General features: G+C 39.1%; 2 protein-coding genes across 3 annotated transcripts; both read right to left on the reverse strand.

Moving 5' to 3' along the window:
- Positions 1–1,618: 1,618 nt before the first annotated feature.
- Positions 1,619–6,763, reverse strand: dynll2b (dynein, light chain, LC8-type 2b). The gene is made up of 3 exons (XM_053479286.1): positions 6,602–6,763; positions 2,398–2,534; positions 1,619–2,150 (listed from the first exon to the last, which is right to left on the reverse strand). Exons 2-3 carry the CDS (start codon positions 2,527–2,529, stop codon positions 2,013–2,015), a joined length of 270 nt encoding a protein of 89 aa, XP_053335261.1. The 5' UTR covers positions 2,530–2,534; positions 6,602–6,763; the 3' UTR covers positions 1,619–2,012.
- Positions 6,764–8,878: 2,115 nt separating this feature from the next.
- Positions 8,879–13,808, reverse strand: srsf1b (serine and arginine rich splicing factor 1b). 2 transcript variants are annotated; one of them, XR_008355827.1, is made up of 6 exons: positions 13,687–13,808; positions 13,397–13,593; positions 12,147–12,328; positions 11,652–11,824; positions 10,140–10,965; positions 8,879–9,482 (listed from the first exon to the last, which is right to left on the reverse strand). XR_008355827.1 is itself a non-coding variant. In XM_053478608.1 (5 exons), exons 2-5 carry the CDS (start codon positions 13,588–13,590, stop codon positions 10,777–10,779), a joined length of 738 nt encoding a protein of 245 aa, XP_053334583.1. In that variant the 5' UTR covers positions 13,591–13,593; positions 13,687–13,808; the 3' UTR covers positions 8,879–10,776. The 2 variants fall into 2 exon arrangements, 1 of the variants encoding a protein (XP_053334583.1); XM_053478608.1 differs by having other exon boundaries at positions 8,879–10,965.
- Positions 13,809–16,518: the final 2,710 nt, after the last annotated feature.

Genomic DNA, 16,518 nt, shown 5'->3' on the forward strand with positions numbered 1-16,518 from the left:
TGGAAATTTTTTTTTAAAAACATCTTTGATACAGCTTAACATTATAAAACATTTGTGTTATTCATCATCCATGGTATATCTTAATAACAGTCAGTGTCCATTTAAAATGATAATATTATAATATTATTAATAGTGTTTCTATTATATTTTTTGGCATTTTCAAACTCTTCCAGCATATTCTTTATATCTGCATCAGTTTTTTTTTTTGGGCATGTAGTCAATCATATTGTTCTATGTCTAAAAACACTTCATGGATGCGACTTTCCAGTTCCAGGAGCCCTGTGTGTCGGCTTCAGATTTGAGGCAGACTTCATCATGAACTGATAAGTCAAAAGATTCCAGTGAAAAAATAAAAGTTTTGGGTTCTAAAGTTATCAGAACTAATGATTTTCTTCTTTAGTGCAGAGATTCTGATAAACTACTGACTTCAGATCAGATCAAAGAAACATACAGAATAGTCTTCGGCCTGGTTCTGTTCTAACATTTCATAAGAGGAAAAACGCCTATGTATCCAACCTCTTGGGCTGCCCTAGATAATAAAAATGACCCTTTTGGAGAGGCAAATAGAAATGTTAAGATTTATTGTGTTAATTAGAAATCAGCTTTATTTCTGTATGAGTGAATGTGTGAAATCCCACTAGAGCATTAAAAGGCAATACTGCCCTATGCTGCTTTGTTCCGCAGTGGACTTTAACAGTACTCCTGTTAAGGGAACTTCTCTTGACAAAATTTCTCTATTCGGAACACCATGTGACATCACCAACACAGAAATCACTTCCTCTGTGCGTTACCCTGGCAACGCAAAAAACCATGGATACATGCATTGCTGCTCTGCGGCAATATCACACTAGTGATAAATATAAAAATATAGTGTATATATACATATAGCTGATGTATATAATTAAAGCTGCTACATTATATAAAACCTACACTATTGAAATTAATATAACCTGTAAATAAATTGATTCAATTACAAGATGGACACCGTCATTCTTAGAGTGATCATGGAGACTAGTAGATTATGTAATAATGATTTATTAAATATATGCAGATAATTTTAAACATTATGTAATATTAATACTATATAGTCTTTGATAATAAAAATGAACAGTATGTGAAAAGGCAGCATAATGTTTAGCACCCAGGTTTGATTCCTGCCTCAGGTCTGTGTGTGTGAGTTTGCATGTTCTCCCCATGCCTGGTGGGTTTCCTCCAGGTAATCTGGTTTCCCCTCACAGTTCAAAAGGCATGCAGATAAGGCTAACTGATAACACTAAATTGCCCCTGTGTGAGAATGTACCCGGTCTGAAGTTCCCTAGGATAGGCTACAAGCTCTCAGCGAATGAAAATGATGTGTTAAATTAATACCAGGTCATGTACAAGTTTCCCAACGCCTGATGGGTAATTTTGCTTGTCCAGTGATTTTGTTTACAGTTCCCTAAACAGGTTGACTCCCTAAAGCTTCTCATTTAATATGGGTGAATACCCATGCAGGTCACTTCGTATGGAGGCGCCTCAGTGCACAGCCCATCACAGACATGTATAACACACTCATCATCTTCACACTGGTAAGAGCTGACCTTGTGTAAGAGGGAGAGAAACACCACCACACTTGATGTATGATATCGTATTCTTTAATATTACTTAAAGGCAGCAATTGAAGCGGTTTATACAACTTTAGTGCAAAAAAAATAAACATAATTCAACTTTGCAAAAATACTTAGCAAAAAAAAAAAAAAAAAAAAAAAGTTGCTTGAACTCAAAAAGCAACTACAGAAAAGCAACATATACAAATTAAATATTATACATGGTCCATGCACTTACGCACAGCCTCCATAGCCATTTTCTCAGGGTGAGCAAGTGTATGGTTATGTTTACGCGTGTTTGTGTTTGTGTCTGTGTGCGCTTGTGTACATGTGTGTGAGTGTTGTGGCATCAGTCATCAGTGCATCACAGTCCAGGTTTGGAGCTTAAGCTCATGATTTGTGCAATGGAAACCGGAAAAGCCTTTCTCAGCCCGACTTGAAGAGCAGTATGGCGACCTGACCGAGATAAAAGTAGATAAAGTGCTTCGTTTCGTGCGTCACGTAGCTGCCGAAGTTTCGTCCCACGATGCAATGCCACGTGGGGTTGTACTTCTTGTCAAATTCCTGGGGAAAAAAAAATAATAATTTGTTAACATATACTAGGCTCATTATATTCAGTAATAAAAAAAAATTATCCAAAACTGTGTTTAGAACAAGAAATTCCAGGGAAAAAAAAGCTATTTAAAGAACTTAAAGGAAGCTCTAAAGGGTTGACCGGTGACTCGTTAACCAAAACCACATCAGTCATTCACTTCTACGGGAAATACAAAATCATGTGACATCTGATGACCTGCACGCTATGTTACATTACCTTTTTGATGTAGGCAGCAATGTCTTTCTCGATGTTGTACTTCTCCATGGCCTGCGTGGCACAATCCACAGCATCCTGCTGCATGTCCTCAGTCATGTCAGCGTTCTTGATCACGGCTTTTCTGTCAGTCATGATGTCTGAAAGGTATAATGTGACAAAATCTAATCTGAAACAGAATCATGTCTTTTTTTTTTTTTTTTTAACCAGGACAGGTTCCTCTGTTTTAAAAGAGAAGAAGCCCGGTTTAAAATCAACCAAGGACATTTTCTCGCTTTCACGTCTTGAATTTAAAATAAATAAATAGCCACTACTCAGCTTGTTATATCCAATACCAGGACGTGCCTCGTCTTTAAAAGCGAGGGCTGTGCATGCATATAAAGGCACCGCATCCCTCACTCCCCTTAGCAACAAGCTTCAGCAGACCCCTGCTGCGTTTCCCCCAACAGTGAAATCTGCAGCCGGTTTTGACCGACCGTGTGGTGCTTTGACTCAGACATGAGGCATAACTCTGAGTCCGAGTGCAACAAATGGCTCTGCTAAATGGTTCCTCTATAAAAACACTTATCCAACAGATGATTTCCGACACACGCTTTCCTAGAGACATGTCAAGCCAGCAAACTGCTGTCACATGGTGCCGCTATACACGAAGAGAAAAGCTCAATTAGCCCGGTCAAGCATATATGAACCTACAAACACTAAATATAACGTAGGTCAAGAACCATACAATGATAACATCAATGCCACATCTAGCTAGATAAACTCATCTGGTTATCCGATGAACTCACAAACAAGCCTTTGGTACTTCACTGATTAGAGCTAGAAATGTATTTAAAATATAAATCATTAACTACTAGGGACGGGAATCATCATGGACCAGCCATTACAATACGTGATTATGTTTGTATCATGATTTTATATTCATAATTTACGCGTCACGTGTGAAGAGTGAACTTCACCATTTTACCACCTTAAATGCTAAAACAATTTAAAACAATTTTTTAAATTGTTAGGTTTTCCCCCCTGAATCCCGATTAACTTGATAGTTGATACTAGCTCTGTCTATAAAATGAAATTATGTATTAGTTCATTCTGCTTCAAGCTTAGTACAAGCTTTTGCACTTGTTGCATGTGGCGAGGGGGGAAATTTATATATTTTTTAAATGCATAATGGTCTATATATTTTCTGTATACATGTGTCTGGGCGGAGCTACAGTATTTAATTTATCAGTAGTGACTCTGCTTTCCCAAATACATATCAGCACACACTCTGTGCTGGTATAAACCCACCCGGCAGGAATATAGTGCAAGGTATAATATTTCATCGAGTCATTAATAAAACACCAGAGCTGTTATCTGGGTGCCAAGTGGTATTTAGGAAATTAACTGCCTTTGACATGAAGAGGAACAGCATGCTTCTCCCCATTAGTAACAATTAAGCAACTGATAAAACCCGATGGGCGTTTTTTTTTTTATATTGTTTTTTAAACCACAATTTTTTTTTTTTAAATCTTGCTTGATTTCTACTCCTAGTAATTATTTGGAGAGTTTAATTAACAAGTGATCAGCAATGTCACCAGCCCCAGGATCGTCTTTGGGCTTCCTAGCTTTATCAGATTTATAAACAGTGTTCAAATCGATGTGGCTTAAGTAAAGGTTTTTCCTCTCTTTAATCGTTATCGATTTGGATCAATTATTACCAACAAAAAACATTAACACCGTTTAAAATATCAGCATTATCCAGCTATTTTAAAGCCTTTTACAGGACGCCCTTTGTGCTGCCTAAACAATGTCATGTTCAGCATTTCTCCTGCGGTTGTATGAAATGCAAGTCTGGGCAAAATTCACTTTCCTAGCCAAGCTTTAAAGACTAAACCGGAGGATCCTCCTTGCAGTAGGATTTTGTTTTAACACTAACTTTATTACAAATGTATCTAGGACCAAAACAGCAATATTCTTTTGAGGTTTGCAACTTGTTTTGCACTTAGCCTGCTAAAAAGGTAAAACAAATAAAAGAAAGGCAATCTGAAAACCTCTCTCTTTCCCAGAAGAGAAAGAACAAACCTAATCCATGTGTACTGACACCACAGGATATAGCACATTGGATTTCCTGGAAAGTAAAATATTCAATGCTTGACAGTCTGCGTAGTCCAGGGACAAATACAATAACCCGCAATTGAGTTTGAGTGGGTAGGGTGAGCTTTAGTTAGTGGGCAGTGCAAGGCCACGTCCTGTTTAACCAGACACGTTTAAAGGGCAATCAGTGTAGGAGTATGAACAGTCAGAAATTATAAGCATAATTCCTGTATTTAGTTTATGCAAACAGATCACTAGTGAGAAATTCCAGTGAACAATTACAAGACTTTTGGTCTTTATGTTTAATGAACTAAAAAAATCAAGATTTACAAGATAATATATATATTTAAAGTAAGCACAATGTAAAAATCTCAGTTTAAAAATTGTTTAAATTTTTTAATTTTGCATTTCTGACATAAGTTAAACAAGCAAGAAGCGGTTAGATTTTAGGAAATTGACAAAATGGCCACCTATAACCCTATCCAGCTTGATCTGTACAATGACTCGAATACAGGAGTATAAGCTTTCTCTACACCAATCCAGCTACTGGAATTTATAGCGAGAGGGGTCCAAGCACTAACTCATTTTTCACTGATCACAACCTGCAGTTTGGCCATATTACAGAGAGGTATTCCAAGCCAAAGTTGATTTAACTAAGTATTGCACAGAAATAGTAATTGTATAAACAATTATAGTGCAGGTTTCTCTGATTGAATATTTTAGGGCTATTTCACATTAGGGCCTAGGGACTGTTTCTGAGAACCCCAAAGTCTGGTTCATTTCGATCAGGGAGAATACAACCGTTCTGCCCTGGGGAACCGTGCCCAAGTACGCTTGAAGAGGTAAGGTGTAATTCATTAAGTGCATTGTTCTCTTGTGTTCAATAGTAACTCGCAAACCAAATAGGTGCATACTGCCACCTGCTGTATTGGAGAGCATTGATACACAAGTGTACCACAGTACGGAGAAAAAAAAAATTATGTGAATGCCGAACAGCGGAGGAGTATGGAGGGGATAAGCAACCGTTCCTGGGCGCAATATAAAATTAATCGTCCCTGATGTGGAACCACCATTAAAAAGGGCGTCATCTGGTGGTTAAATACAGTAATGACATATGTAGTGTTCAGTGCTTGGACCCCTAAGCTCAGACATAACTACGTGGTCTATAATAAGATCCCCGATGCTCATACTGTCTATATTTTCAATACATTCAACACTGCTTAACTCTTGTTCTTCAAGTTAATTTGTGTAATTTTAAGGAGCTGGTTATAGCCAGGTCGGCTTATTAGTGATAAATGGGGCAGCGGCTCAAGTGTGTTAAGGCCTAAAGTTACTGAACGGAAGGTCTGCGATTCAAGCCCCGGTTGCTACGGTTGCTACGCCAGGTTGCTGCTGTTGGGCCCTTGAGCAAGGCCCTTAACCATGTGTGACCCCACGTGGCTGCGCTCTGACCCCAGAAGCTGGGATACGTGAAGAATAAATACATTTTACTGTGCTGTAACAGATATTTGACAAATACAGACTGAACTTAAATATGAATCTATGACCTGTGTATTGTGGATGTGAACTCCACTTTGATTAATAAAGTGCCACTTTACATAATTGCCTTGTATAAGATGTTAATGCCCCCCCCCTCTGCCTTTCAGCGTCAGCCATGTTTCTTCATGTTATAACCAGTCCTGGTCACGTGACCAAACGTCATCGTAAAAAATACGGTTTTTATTTAAAAAATATATATATTTTTTTGCTTTGTCATAATATACAATACGTTTCAACGAAATAATTAGTCATTACTTTTTTACAAAAAAAATACATATAAATCTGAGATTTCTGTTTAATTTATAAGCCGAAAACGGTCTTTTTAAAGAAAAGTGAACGTTACACATAAAATTAACGTCAAATCGACGTCACTTTACTTGAGTTCACAAATCAGGACTCAGAAAAGGATAAGAATATATAAAATAAATGTGATTTATTTACTCAGACGGTGAGATGCCTGTCTTTATCACAGAACTGCCGTTTCATGGTGTATCTGCAGATCATGCTCGCGCTCCCTTGACGCCCGCGCTTGACAAAATAAACGTGTCCGCGTGCACGCAAAGCTTTAACGATACTATACAGCTAAGCTTACCGTGTTCAGGATAACTTCTGCACGGGAGAGATGATTTACTCTGGAGCACCGGACACCACGTTTAGAGTCACACACAGGAATAGGCACAGCTCACTCTCTCTCGCTCTCTCTCTCTGTCCATACAGATCGGCTGCGCTTTTCACTCATATTCTCAACTACGTATCCTGAGGGAGGAGGGCGGGAGGGAGGGAAGCGCCAACCCCCGCCCATCTCTCTGCACCTGCGTTCTGATTGGCTGAGGCGCCATCTCCGCCGGCGCCTTACGAGCGTTTTCCAGTAGCTTCCTCCTGCCCGCATTTTATTTCATCCCACAATGCATCAGGGCAGAAGACGCTCGACTTCTCTCATCAGGCCTTGTTTAAGTGTTCAAACTGTGTGGAAATTTAATGTTTTTATTTTTCCCCTCCAGCTTAACACTACACATATTTCCACATAATATTCATTTCAATTTACAAGTATAAATATAAAAATATTTATTCTCACAATGGCTTATTTGTCCACAATCAAGTTTGCAAGGCAGTATTGTGGCTTAGTGTTTAGCACTGTCACCTTGCACCTGCATGTTCTCCCTGTGCATTATGGGTTTCCTCCCACAGTCCAAAGACATGCAGATTATGCTAATTGGTGTTCCCAAATTGCCAGTAGTGTGTGAATGAGCATATGTGCCCTAAGTGTCCTGGGTTAAGGCTCCAGGCACCCTGCAACCCTGTATACAGAATAAAGCGCTATAGACCACGAGTGAGTGAGTGAATATACAGTTTGTAATTAGTCAGGGTTGCGGTAGATCTCCACATTTCCACTCATCACGTTGAACAATTGCACAGTGCTTTACATGTTGCACACCCCTGGGACTGTGCACATTCTCCTGCTCTGGAGATTGCTATTTTTTTACACAAATGAATAACTGCACTCAGCTGTAAATTATCCTGTATAATACAGAATTATACATTTAACACCTCACACACTTCTATATCAATCTTACTCTATTATCAACCTTGTTAATTTTTCATCTTAAACTCATTTTTCTATATTTGTATAATTTTCTCTTCTTAAAACTTACTTTATTTAAATTAATTGTACTCGCTAGTGCAACGTGTTTTCACGGAACCCCTTCTTTTTAGGTCACGGGTAGACGTATAAGCATTTCACTGCATATCATACTGTGTATGCAACAAAATTTTAATTTGAACCCCAGTCACTGGATGCAGTGCCAATCCCAAGATCGGATAAATTGGAAGGCTTACATCAGGAAGGAGAATCCAGTGTAAAATCTGTGCTAATTTGTTGTGCGGACCTCGACGAAGAACTAATATTCTCCTCACAAGGTCTCATTTGGCCACAACTAAGTTTGCATAAAGGTTTTTGTTTCCCCTATCTAGAATAGAGTTTGATTAGTCAGGGTGGTGGTAGTTAGATCGTGTGAAGTTATCCCACATGGTGTACCATTCACACCGAGGGATTAATCAGACATTTTAAATCCACCTTAGAAAGCAGGTTGAAGCCATATAACCTCTCCCTAGAAAAACCCAACCGAACACAAGCTGATTTCACAGACACTAAACCCTGGAGCTACTGGGTTGGCAATGCCACCATCTATACATGACGCTTCAGACTAATATTACTCAGATTACTCATAAACTAGCGGCAAAACACCGCTCCAAACCTGCTCAGGAACCGCTTTGGAAGAAAAGATAGATATTCGTTCGAGGCAAACTCAACTTTTATTGCAGAACTAAATCTAAATCAGGTGTCTGAAAAGCTTTTGGCCATAAAGCACAATAGAGTCAAGAGTCTGGATGTGAGCACAAACCTGGATATTTGTATAACATCATGGTCCATACAGGCTCAAATCCTGTTTTATTTAATTACACTAGCCTCAGATTGAGATTGATTTGAAGACGCAGAAAGCTGAAGCTCTTTACATGAGCATCAGTTACCCAAGTCTGCAGTGGAATAACGTGAGAACATCACAGGAAGCTGACTTTTCTTAGGATTCATCTATCATTCATGAGGTATTATTTTACATGCAGTTTTGCAACCGTAGTTGAGCTCTTTTATCCTGGATTTTGCAATAAATAGCACAGTGAATGAATAAAAATATCCTCAGAACCTCACTTAGAATTTAGATAAACTCCCCCTCCAACCTTTTTTTTATTTTATGAACGATGAATGTTTTTTCAGTTTACAAACCATATAGCAACATGAATAATGTGTACATCAATGAAAATACTGCAAATGCTGGATTTTCAAACTTTATTGAAAGAGAGAAGAGGGAAAAAAAAAAAAAAAAAATACTACAAACTAGAAATCAGAATAGCCAATTCAGAAAATCCCACCAATTCCAACACATAATATTTAAAAATGCAGAAGCATTTTGTATATATGAATCCCTAAATAAACTACAAAATCCCCCTCAATATGAACCTCCCAGCCCACCCTCCCAAATACCTTAAATCCCTCTATTTACCCAGCTCCTCACGTGGATTCCATCCAAAGCAACTGATCCGGCCTCGCGGTTCCTGGCTCTGCTCCACTTTAACACAAAAACTCATCTCATAAAAGAAAAAACAACCGCAGGATCCCTTCAGTGTGCGCCTCTTTGGTCTGGTTCCGCAAAAACAAAAAAGGAAAAAAAAAAGAAGAATTTGGTTCTAGAAAAGCCAATTGAAATGTTTTCTGCTTATAAGTTATCTCCGGTTAAGTGCGGTTTGGTGAGGGGGGGTTGGGATCCTCTCCTACGGTTCCCGCTCCCGGTAAATTGATCCTGCTCCATGTATGTATCCATCCTTATCCTAATCCTAAATCTGCTCCTGATCCTGAACTGATCCAATGATCCGGCTCCAAGGATCGGGAGACAGTGTGTCCCTCCTCCAATCCAAACCTTTAAATACCAGCAAAATCAAAAAGAGGGATCAAGTTAGAATCACAGCTATGTCAAAAAAAAAAAATCTAAGAATTTATCACAGGAGCGATGCATATATATTTTTTTCTCTTTCAAAAGAATAATGAACCCTGAACGATATGTATGATATGATCTAACAAAAGCCTTTAAACGTCATGTTTATCTTACATTGAACCATTGTCTCTCACACACACACACCAACAGCATTTTCTTTAGTGGATTTGAAATTAACATTGGTACAAGTACACAAGGCAAACCTTCTTCCATCAGTAGCCTGATCTCCTGAGATGTTTGTGTGGTTGCTCTATAATGGCACAGTCCAGGTCAACTTTAAATGATCAACGTTTTATGTTTCACACAAAAAAATAAAATAAAACAAAGGGAGGGGGGGGAAAAAACTGTATGTACGCAACTCATGAGCATGGCATTAAGACAAAACACATGCATGCCAATAAGGAAAAAGACCAAATAAAAAGCAGAGGGAACTATAAAAGGAGAATAAAATGGCAAAGCAAAAATAAATGTGTTACTTTACTAAGAAAATTTAGATTACTAAGAGTCTGAGGGGAGAAAATTTTTTTTAAATAAAAATCCTGCAATTTGTTTTAAGGTGACTAAAGACACTTGTCATCATACCATTGGCAAAATTGAAATGCCTGCTCCTCCTCCTCCAAAAACGCTTTATCCTAATATGAATGAACTGTTCTTGACAATCCTTTATTCCAAAGCATTCTTTAATCCTGTTCCTCTGTTGTCTATAGAAAGACACATGAAAAGGTAAAAATAGAACAGTTTTGCAACAAAAATCCTAACCAGCAAAAATTAAAACCCAACTTACCCCCTATACCGAAAAAAAAAGCCAATTTCTTCAAAAACATTTTAGCATTTGTATATCTACCTTTTCTGTCATATGTACCAACAATGGGGTATGAAACACCAGTTAAAATACGGATGCTGAACAAAAGACACAAGGGAGGATAGGGACAGGATAAGACAGGATAAGACACAGGGAAAGGTCTGTTATTTTTGTTGTTGTTAACTGAGGAAGACAAACAAAAGAAAAAAAAAAAAAAACATCCACTTAGCTACATTTCATTTTGATCTCGTTAGCTAAATGTTTAAAATGAAAAGACTCATTTTGTGGAAATTCCGCTGCAAACCAAAAAGAGTCGAGAGACAAGTCAAGAGGGAGATGAAGTACAAGCGTGGGTCCAGCAGAGGGCGACGTAGGGCGTGCGGCTGTGGTCGGATAGCTAGCTTGTTTTGTGGGAGCTTAAGTACGGGAGCGAGAGCGGCTGTGGCGAGGCGAGTAACGCGGAGATCCTCTGCTGCGACGTGGGGAGTAGCTGCGGCTACGGCTGTTGCTCCTGCTCCGGCTTCTGCTGCGACTACGAGAGCGTGACCGCCCGTAGCTCGGGCTTCGTGGGCCGTCCACCTTTACACGGATGTAAGCTGTCTCACCCTAGGGAAAAACACAACAGATCGCTTTCTAACACAGAACCGGATGAGCTTTACTAATTCAGGAATTACTTACCGCTGAAGGCCTGAAAGAAAATGTTAAACGCTCACGCCCCTCCCCCATTGCCGAAATTTCATTACTTGTCAATTTAGACTGACGCGTGCTTCCTCCGAGACACAGGACGCCAGCTGATCACAGCTTCTCGCACCGCTCGCCATGCATCGAGCATCGCAGGGCGGCGCAGCACCCTCAGAGGAAAATGCTATCCGCCCTCTTCTGCATACATGAGCTGACTGTGGTGTCGCTGTGATTGACAGGTATCAGACCACATGCCATCCCTCCCAACCAAAGCCACGGATGGCTGTCAAATCACCGCTTAGTTTAATGTCTGAAAACTCGACCCCACCCAACACTAAAACGTATTATTAAAAGCATAAAAACTACAGAAAGGAACCGACATCATGTGAAGTCAATAACAGTAACTTGAGCACAAATTTCAGTGTTGTGTACACAGCCCAATAGTAAAATCAACTTACATTCAAGTAAGCCATTCCTTGGATCCTCCTAGTGCATGTGGCTCCACCATGGGTTTCTGACAACCTTACCTTGAACCATCCCAATCCTTAAGCTATGCCCTGTCCTGTCCTGTCCTTCCCAATGGCGGTTCCTATTTAGAAACTCAAACGTACCTCGTGGGACCGGAACTTAGTGTTATCCAGCTTTCGCACCGCGTAGGTCATGTCTTCCTTGCGCACAAACTCCACAACACCGGTGCCATCTCGGAAAACATCAGCATAACATACATCACCTGCTTCACGCATGTGATCCTTTAGGTCCTGCCAGCTTCCGCTAGGAGGGAGCCCTGTGTACACACAAACACAAAACATGTGAACACAAAAAGTGCTGGGTATTCAACTTCAGTCATGATTGGTTTCCTTTCATAAACCAGCTGTTACAGTATAAAAAAAACAGGATAAAATATGCATCAAATTGTCAACATAGAAGCTGTTTACTTTGTACAGCACTGAATTATTACTATTATTACTATTATTATAAATGGCAGAATGAGTTACTATAAGGATATTCTTTATAGTGACAGAGAAAAAAAAAATAAACACCCGCCTTTATATCTAAGCAGAGAGCGTGCGTTTTACAATACTGGAAAACATCACAAACATACTGACCTGAAACTATGACCCTGTACTCGGAGCGCCGGGATGGAGGGCCGTATCTGCCTCTGGGAGCCCCTGCTCCACCTCCTGCTCCACCTCTTCCCCCACCTCTCCCACTCCTGGGGAACTCCACTCGCAAACGATAGCCATCGTAGTCATAGCCATCTCTTCCGTACACGGCATCTTCTGCGTCTCTGAAGAAAGGGAACACAAAAGTGTTCAACACATAAATCCAAACACATTTTCAGATGATGTCATCATCCCAGCACCTGTTTGATCAGGTTAGCTTGACCCCAGCAGTGTGCAACACCTCGCGAAGTTGTTTGCGCAACATGTTATTCCTATTAATCCTAAAGATTAATTCACTGATCATTATTGTTTCCTGAGGACCAACTAGTCACTGATCAGCTGATAGCCATTATTGTAGATTACTAGCATTAGTCCCGTCCATGTATCAATCCGTTCTGAACCATTTACACATTTTCATCCCATGAGGTAGAAGAATATCATTTGTTTACAAGTAATTATGACTGATGACAAAACAGATATGTGATACTTACTAACAATATTTTTAAAACGATATTTATAAAAGATATTTTATTTTATTTTATTTGAGGTTTAATGCTAAGCTCTTGCATTTAAAGTTACGTCTGTATTGTTTAAGTGCTGCAATTGGTTTTAGATTAAGTGGAAAAACTAAAAAAAAAAAAAAATTATAAAAAAAGAAATAATAAATTTATAAATAAAATTTATTTTTAAATTGTAACAAGGAAAATAAGGGGGAGTTATATCGAATCAGGATATTTTTTTTAAATTATACTTATAGAAAAACAATTGTAATTCAATTAGCCATATATGGATACAATATATTTCTTTTTTAGTTTTGATCAAACTCCACACAAAAGTCTTCTCCGAAAATACTCCGCCCCTTCTAGCAACCTGTTCGATATGCAAATTAACATTCGATATTACGCAAAATTGTTTGTTGCGTCACCTAGCGGCGACCAGGGTTCCGCTTCTTTACGCTGAAAACACTTCGCTTTAATTTTCATTTCAATCACTTCACAAGATTTTGTACAGACATTTTGAATTAATAAAATGTATTACTTTTTAGAAATTCAACTACTTATAAATTATAAGTACGTATTTATAAATTCAACAAGCAGCTTAAATCCGACCCCTCCCCCTTGTCGCCATGCAACCTCGCTGATATTAGCCAGTTAGCTAAACGCGACGCTAAGATATTTGCTGTTTTTTTGTACCTTGGGTCCTCAAATTCAACAAACGCGAAAGGCGGTCCTCCTCTTCGGTTTTTCAGGTCAATATCTCGGATTGCTCCATATTTGTAAAACACGTCTTCGACGTCTTTGGTGCGAATGTCGGGAGGCAGATTCCCCACGTAGATCCGGCAGTCGTTGTTTCCTGCAGGACCTCGGATCACTCCACCGCTGGACATATTCTAACACAAATAAACACAACTTTTTGGTTTAGCTTTCGAAATAAAAACAAGCAATGATTACTAAATAACTTTAATCAATGTATAGACACTCACCAGAGTTAAACTGACAAAACGCACTTCCGAACACGCTAAGGACACACAAACACGTCTCGGACCTAAGATGGCGCCTTCGCTTCTTCCTGCTCCTCCGCTCGAGCACTGCGAGCCAATACAAATCAGGGGCTGGGAATCAAAATGGCGTCCTCCTCACTATATAGGTGTACTACGTCAGAAGCGTGAGACGCCAATTCACACAACCTACCTAGTGCACTCCGGGTACAACACCGCGCCGTTTCATATGGAACCGAGTTTCGCGCCGTCACGTATTAAAGACACGCCTAGTGTGGGAAAAAAACCGCCTCGGTTAATGAGTTGATTCCATAAATAGCGCGCGGATATATGATATAGTTAAAGCACAATAAATTATGAGGCTTAAATCAAACTTCACTCGTGCACACACAAATATGAAACAGTCACACATACACACATATATATTTATTTATATATATATATATATATATATACACAGTGGAGTTCAAAATAGTAGCAGTCCAACATCAGTAAACAGATCAATCAGTAAACAGATCAATAATTGTTTTTTTTGGAAGAAATTATATTTCTTCATGATAAATATTTTACTTGTAGGTGTAGTGGAGTAATACAAAACAACAGACCCAATAGCCATGACTTGCAGTCACCTGATTCTGTGTAATTGAATCATTAATTGAAAAGGGGCGTGTTCAAAATAATAGCAGTGTGGACTTTAATTAGAGAGGTAAATTATTCTGTGAAAAACAGGTGTCAAACGAATAAAAGAAAAAAAAATTAAGGATAAATGCAGAAAAGGTTGTCCTGTGCTTTTCTCTCTGAAAATAAAATGGTCGTTCCAGACGTTGTTCCGAAAGACAGCGTACTTTGATTTAAAAGTTGATTAGAGATGGGAAAACATACAAATAAGTGCAGAAAATAATAGGCTGTTCTGCTGAAATGATATCAAATGCTTTAAAATGGAGACCAAAACCAAAAAGCTATCAGCAAGAAGCCCCTGCAAAGTCCCATTGTTGAAGAAAAAAAAACATGTGCTGAAGAGGTTACAGTTCGCCAAAGAACACATTGATTGGCCTAAAAGGAAAAGGCGCAATATTTCGTGGACTGATGAAAGCAAGATTGTTCTTTGTCGCTCCAGAGGCCGCACACAGTTTGTCAGGTGACCCCTAAACACTGAATTCAAGCCACAGAACAGTACTCTGTGAAGACAGTAAAGCATGGAGGCACAAGCATCATGATATGGGGATGCTTCTCGTACTATGGTGTTGGGCCTAGGTATTACATTTTAGGGATCATGGATGAATTTTAGTACATCAGAATACTTAAAGAGGTCATGTTGCCTTATGCGGAAGAGGAAATGCCCTTGAAATAGGTGTTTCAACAAGACAACGACCCCAAACACACCAGTAAGCGAGCAGCATCTTAGTTCCAGACCAACAAGATAAACGATATGGAGTGGCCAGCCCAATCCCCAGACCCTAAAACGATAGAATAGTTGTGGCCTGACATTAAAAATGCTGTTTCTTGGGCTGGGCTGGAATACCTGTTCAAAGGTGCCAGAAGTGGGTTGACTCCATGTAGCGCAGATGTGAAGCAGTTCTTAGAAAGCATGGTTATACAACTTAATATTAGTTCAGAGATGCACAAGAAAGTTCAAACATTTTTGCTTAAACTGAAAATTCATCACTTTGTAAAGATGAATGACGACACTGCTATTTCTTTGAACAGACTAATATTTTTTTTCCTTCACTTTCTGGAAACTAATAATACATTTAGCACATTTTTCTTCATGTTGTGATTCAGGATAGAACGTGCAAGGTGCTCCTGATCTCTCTCCCTCTCTTTCTCCTTCCCTCTCTCTGTCGAGCTACACATGTCGTTTCTGAGCTGCCAGTGATCCAGACTCCCTCTGCCCTCCGGACCTGTCTGACCCACCCAGCGGGGCGTTTTTGGTTGGAGATCTTGTCACATGGATGCCCTGTGTGTCTCTTTGGGATGCGTCGGGTCTGGGGACAGTTCCACTCTACCATGAAGACGGTTCTGGCCTCGCCTGGTGTTGACAGCTGTTTCTCTGAGGACTTGACGGTTCAATATTTCAGGACTGGAATTTTTTACAAGTCTACCTGAGTCTCCAATAACGATAAATAGGCTCCATATTAACATCAATTTACAATGAGGATGGGATCCCTGTTGAGTCTGGTTCCTCTCAAGGTTTCTTCCTACTTCCATCCCAGGGAGTTTTTCTTTGCCATTGTCACCCTCGGCTTGCTCATCAGGGACAATCTGACCATTTTGATTTATACACATTCACATTCCATACAAATTTAATAAAATAATTCTTTTGTTTGTGTAAAGCTGCTTTGCGACAATGACAATTGTTGAAACAATACAAATAAAATTGAATAGCAATTTTGAATCAGCAATTGAATTAAATATATATATATATATATATATATATATATATATATATAAACAGATTACTAGCCTATATAATAATAAGGATTTAAATTATTGTGTCATTTTTATATAACGTCGTCCGCGATAATAATTATAGATATACTGTATAAATAATTTTCCAAGTTAATTTTTTTCACACTTCAGCGCTACGTAATGACTGAATTTTATTTCCTTTTCCGCTAAAGTGAATATCCGTTGTTCACTCGTTCCCTACACGGCTACAGTTCCCTTTGTTTGTGTGCGTCTCATACTGTAGGTGTGTGTGTGCACGAAGAGTTTGTGTGTATCTACGCGCACTTTATATGTAGTTGTCTGAGCAGTTAGTAGTATATATGTGTAATATATACGTATGTGTGACTGTTTCATACATGTGTATGCAAG

This window comes from Clarias gariepinus, chromosome 19 (assembly GCF_024256425.1).
Source record: "Clarias gariepinus isolate MV-2021 ecotype Netherlands chromosome 19, CGAR_prim_01v2, whole genome shotgun sequence".
In the NCBI taxonomy this organism is placed as follows: Eukaryota; Metazoa; Chordata; class Actinopteri; order Siluriformes; family Clariidae; genus Clarias; species Clarias gariepinus.

Excerpts from the sequence above, each read along its gene's own strand:
- dynll2b (XM_053479286.1), bottom strand. The coding sequence starts at position 2,529 with ATGACTGACAGAAAAGCCGTGATCAAGAACGCTGACATGACTGAGGAC. Across the intron at positions 2,151-2,397 it reads TTGCTGCCTACATCAAAAAG|GAATTTGACAAGAAGTACAA; the intron begins GTAATGTAACAT and ends TTTTTTCCCCAG.
- srsf1b (XM_053478608.1), bottom strand. The coding sequence starts at position 13,590 with ATGTCCAGCGGTGGAGTGATCCGAGGTCCTGCAGGAAACAACGACTGC. Across the intron at positions 12,329-13,396 it reads GTTGAATTTGAGGACCCAAG|AGACGCAGAAGATGCCGTGT; the intron begins GTACAAAAAAAC and ends CCCTTTCTTCAG. Across the intron at positions 10,966-11,651 it reads CTAAGTTCCGGTCCCACGAG|GGTGAGACAGCTTACATCCG; the intron begins GTACGTTTGAGT and ends GTTTTTCCCTAG.